The following is a 5,450-nucleotide window of genomic DNA, read 5'->3' as shown; positions in this document are numbered from 1 at the left end:
GTGTGTGTGTATATATATATATATATATATATATATATATATAAACTGTTTTATATACACATATTTAAGTATATGTGTGTGTAAAATATATAAGATAATATATATTTTAATGTATATATCAGTTAAAAAACATTTATTTATGAAATATACAATATATGATTTTTGGCATAAAAGAAAAATGTATAATTGTGACCCATACAATGTATTGTTGGCTATTGCTACAAATATCCCCCAGCGACTTAACACTGCTTCTGTGCTGCAGGGTCAGATATATGATGTCAAAAACGCAAGTGCATCAAACTGTTGATTGCTGGAGACACAATAGTGTTTTACAGTCATTAATGAACCAATTTTCTGCCACCTGCAAAATACTGGATATTATTGTTATTATTATTCTTCATAAAAACTGCTGTTGTTTTTATACAAAAGGCCTTGATTGCACCGTGTTTGCCCCGACTTCATCCTATAGCGAGCGTCTTGACAAGGCCGCAGTGGAACTTGCGTATGTGTCGGTACAGATCGCCGGACTGTGTGAAGCGCCGCTCGCACCACTTACACGCGTGTGGTTTCTCTCGCGTGTGCACCACGGCATGCCGGCTCAGATTGTGTGAGTACTGGAAGCTCTTCCCGCACTGTCCGCAGGTGTACGGCTTCTCGCCGGAGTGCGTGCGCTCGTGCCGCTTGAGCGTGTACATGCAGGAGAAGGTCTTGCCGCACTGCGAGCAGGTCGGGACAGAGCCGTCAGGCGAGAGCTTCGAGCGAATGCCATCTTTCTCCTTGAAGTGCGAGCTGAGGTGGAGCTGGAGCACATGTGCGCTCGGGAAGACCTTGCTGCAGAGCGGACACACGCAGACCTGCTGTCTGCCCGGCGTGAGGAGAACCCCGCTAGATGTGGAGATGTCTGAGGACGCCAGGTCGTCTTCATCCTCGCCCTCGCTGTCCCTGAGATGATGCTCCGAACGCACACGCAGCCCACTCTCCTCCTCCATCAGGTCATCGTCCGGAGGGAGCAGCGCAGCCGTGGCCTTGTTTTCAGGGAAGAGGGCAGCGAACCCTGTCACCACCGAACTCCTGGCGATATTCCCAAAGCGCTGGCTCTCTGGGCTCACCGGATCACCGTCCTCCTGCTCTGACAGCAAGTCATGTTCGTCTTTAACAAGTGGCTCGGTGCCCTGCTGCTGGCTGTCGAGGGCCAGCTGTCCCGAGACGTAGGAGGGGTGGAAGGCGTCTCGACTCGACAGAGGCTTGAAAGACAAATCCAGCGCGCGGTCCGTGTCATCCGATGCCCGGGACCTCTGGGACACAGGGACGGCCGAACTACTGACATCAGCTTTTGTTTTTCCAGCTGTTCGGACACAGGCCTCGGCCTCGGCTGACACATAATTGACACCTACAAGATCCGGGGACCTTGCACAACAAAAAGAAAAAAAGAGGCTTTATCTCCCAGAAAATCTTTCTGATACAACACCATGCAGAGGTGGACAGTAGTAAAGTATTTTTACTTTACTTGAGCAAATTCTATAAGTATCTGTACTTTATCAGAGTGTTTTACTTTTACTACATTCCAAAGCATAATGTCATACTTTTTACTGCACTATATTTCATAAATAAAAGTTTTTACTTTTAAACTTAAGAACATTAAAAATGTAGTACTTTTTAAGTAAAACTTTGAATTTTACTAGATTTCTAATGTGATTAAGTGTTAAATGGTAGTTAATGTGAAGCGTAGTGCAGTAAAAAGTACAATATTGTGTTTTGGAATGTTGTGAAGTAAAAGTGTTCTAAAGAAAAACTCTGATAAAGTCCAGACACATGAAAAGTACTTTTAGCGCAGAGTAAAAATACTTCACTGCTGTCCAGCTCTCGGGCTTGAAAACACACTGAAGGCCATTGAGAAAGTTCATGCAGCTACATTATATCGACTCTCACAAATGGACATTTGGTCGTGAGTTTCAAACGGTCAGAACTCAGAATATGTGATCCTGGAGCACAAAACCAGTCATAAGGGTCAATTTTGTGAAATTGAGATTTATACATAATCTGAAAGCTGAATAAATGAGCTTTCCATTGATGTGTGGTTTGTTAGGATAGGACAATATTTGAAAATCTGGAATCTGAGGGTGCAAAAAAATTAAACTCTTTAAAGTTGTCCAAATGAAGTTCTTAGCAATGCATATTACTCATCAAAAATTAAGTTTTGATATATTTACAGTAGGAAATTTACAAAGTATCTTCATGGAGCATGATCTTTATTTAATATCGTGTAATAATGTATAATTGTGACCCATACAATGTATTGTTGGCTATTGCTACAAATATACCCCAGCGACTTAACACTGCTTTTGTGCTGCAGGGTCACAACAGTAGTTTCTTTTATTTCACTTCTAATTCAACATAAAGTTAACTGAAAAGGTGACCTTTATCAAAGTCATACTAACTTTGTATTTAAAAAATGTATTAGGAGTACACTTGAGTGTACTAGTGTATGAAAGATGGTTCAAGTGGTAACTAAATACATTTTTTAAATACAGCGATAGTATGTTAAAAGTGCATTTTAGTTCATATTCATGGTGTCCCAAAATAGCTCACTTGAGAACACTTAGATGATCTTAAGTTTATCTTAAGGCGAGACACTGCAGGTGAATTAGGGTAAATAAATGAACTAATAGTTATCGCCTTACTAACCCAGTTGATTGATTACATTGGTAATAGCAAAAATGTTAGGTTTAAATATGCAAATGAGGCATAATTTAATGAAATATGTGCTTATCTGCATAGATTTCTAGTACAAAAAATCTAAACACTGGATGAAGTCAGTTTGAAAAGTTTTTACAGAGGGAATTTTAGGTATCTCGTTTTTGCCAGTCCATAATTCAGAAAATACTTAGACAGAAAACAATATATTTTCACAGTTTTGGGGGAATAAAATGTTGTATATAATCAAGCACATTATATATGAACAAATCCCTCTGGAAAAAAAACCTTCCGGATACAGACAGGAATAAAAAATTTAAAGTTTGGTGTGTGTAAGTGCTACTAAAGTGCAGATTTATGGCTCAGTGTAGGAGAAAAACTCATTTTGAGAAAACGGCCTTTAAAAATATGCATTGTAATTGAAATCTATTGACACAAATAGATAAAGTGCTGTAAAAGAAACCCTTAACAGTGTCTTTTGGATGTTTTGGTTCCACTCGTCTGAAAAAAACAAAAAGGCCAAAATCTTAAACTTGACAGGTGCATTAAAAAAAAACTGTTTTTGCCTGCAGTGTCTCCTCTTAAGAAGTACTAAAGAATAATTTTTAGTATATTAAGTACAAAATTAGTGTGCAAAAAATAGAGCACTTTAAGTATATTATGGAAGTGCCTGGGTAGCTTATATACATGCAGTATCATACTCTATTACCCGTCGGGGTGACCGTTTGCCTTCTCGCCGCACTCCGCCTCGCACACCTCCTTATCCTTCAGCTTTGCTTTGCACACCTTCACGATGTCGTACATGTGCAGGTAGCTGGCGGCTGCCAGGACGTCTTCCACTGGAAGAGCGCTGAACTCCAGCTTTCCCTCGTACATGAACTCCAGCAGCAGCCCGAACGCCGGCGGCGTCACGATGTCGCTGTTCAGATGCACCACGTCTCTTTTGTCCAGCTGGTCGCAGTAGAAGAGGTGGAAGTACATGCTGCATGAGGCCAGGACGGCTCGGTGCGCTTTGAACCGCGTCTCTCCCACCAGCACAGTGCAGTCGCAGAGGAAGCCTTGGTGTCTCTGCTGACTCAGACACTGCAGTAACTGGCGGCTGTGGTCTGGGAACTCCATTCTTATGGCGTGATCTGCCAGAAAACAGGAAAAACTGGATGTTAAATAAACGCCGGGTAGCCATTCACAACGGTGCATCTACAGGCCGCCGGAGACAAACAAAAGTAGACCCAACCCGCTGCGTGCTGCATTACAAACATGAGCTGTGGGTTTCCAAGCTGCTTTTTTTCTTCTAGCGCTTCTCGTATGTATGAAGAAGAAGATTTTGCATGTTATTTTCCTGTGAAACAATCTGCATCGTATAAAATAAACTACTTGAATGCACAACAAAATGAAAAAAGGTTTTATCTCACAGAAAATCTTTCTGATTCAGCATGAAGACACACTGAAGGCCACTGAGAACGTGCATGCGGCCACATTATATCTATCGACTGTCAAAAAATCTACATTTGGCTGAGTTCTCAAACACTCAGAACTCAGAATGGTAGTTCGAAGCTACAAAGGAATCTTGTATTTCACTTCTAATTCAGCTTACAGGCCGCTGAAGACAAACTAAAGTAATATCTTTTGTACTTTCAAGATGTTTGCAATGCAGCTGCAGTATGTCTGTCAAAAACTGACATTTTAATTGCTTCAAAGATGCTTTTTAATGCACAGCAAACAGCTGTCTCATGTTTATAGTTTCAAGCTACAAAAGAATCGTTTATTTCACTACTAATGTAACATACAGTACACATACATTATCGTAATACTGTATATTAAAAACGAGTTTCAAATATGTTTTTTTAACTCAGAATTAGTTTCAATCTACAAAAAAAATGATTTCTCACAATTACAAACAACCTACTATGTGTGTTCTGGTAGAGTCAGCTGCTCTGACATCAGCCTCAAATCTCCAGCTGTGTCTTTATGCCATATGCTCCTCTAAAGAAACCTCAAACTCCTCTGAGTTTTTTATTTTAACGCGTTATAATTCTAATACGGTTTTTAAACCGACAGACGGACGCGTGTCGCTGATATTAAAGCTTTGGAAGCGCGAGCGAGCTCATGACAGGATACTTTTGTTTTAAAACTCAAGCTCGCGAGAACAAGACAGCGGTGCCTTACGCGGAACTTTTACGCGCTTTGCTCCTCTTTAATGCCTGATTTCACGCCCAAACACCCCGTGAGCTGATGTGGCTCGGGTCGCGTTATAAACTCCGGAGTGGTGAAGAGCGGCGGCGGAACGCGGACAGAGTCGGGGATCAAACGCGCCGCGGAAACATTGTGTCGCACTGGAGTCCAGATCAAAGCGCGCACTCACCGCTGTGTCCTCAGATGGAGCCGCGAGCTCTCATGGTGTGTGTCCAGATGTTGAGTCTGTGTTTCCGCTCCTCAGCGCGACTCGAGTCCGGTGCGGTGAAGCTCCGCGCTGCGTGTGTGTGTGTGTGTGTGTGTGTGTGTGTGTAAGCAGGTTGTTAATGGTCCAGTCTCGCGATAACACCAGTGTACTGTACTTCAGGACAAACTCACACTGGGGCAGTAAGTAGCAGAGTTCACTTAAACTACAGCTGTGTTACTCTGCATTCATAAAAGACCATTCATTTTTGTTAAAATAAAATAAAATAGTTATAAATGTAGTTAAAATTTATATATACTGTATATATATATATATATATATATATATATATATATATATATATATATATATATATTAG

General features: G+C 41.2%; 1 protein-coding gene across 1 annotated transcript; it reads right to left on the bottom strand.

Annotated features, from left to right (window-relative positions):
• Positions 1 to 216: 216 nt before the first annotated feature.
• On the bottom strand, positions 217 to 5,162 carry LOC107572736 (zinc finger and BTB domain-containing protein 18.2-like). Its single transcript, XM_016259172.1, has 3 exons — positions 5,057 to 5,162; positions 3,404 to 3,827; positions 217 to 1,407 (listed from the first exon to the last, which is right to left on the bottom strand). The coding sequence occupies exons 2-3, from the start codon at positions 3,811 to 3,813 to the stop codon at positions 459 to 461; spliced, it is 1,359 nt and encodes a 452-aa protein (XP_016114658.1). The 5' UTR covers positions 3,814 to 3,827; positions 5,057 to 5,162; the 3' UTR covers positions 217 to 458.
• Positions 5,163 to 5,450: the final 288 nt, after the last annotated feature.

The sequence above is a fragment of the Sinocyclocheilus grahami genome, unplaced genomic scaffold (genome assembly GCF_001515645.1).
Source record: "Sinocyclocheilus grahami isolate Dianchi unplaced genomic scaffold, SAMN03320097.WGS_v1.1 scaffold1804.1, whole genome shotgun sequence".
Lineage (NCBI taxonomy): Eukaryota > Metazoa > Chordata > Actinopteri > Cypriniformes > Cyprinidae > Sinocyclocheilus > Sinocyclocheilus grahami.
This window is presented reverse-complemented; position numbering and strand designations above follow the sequence as displayed.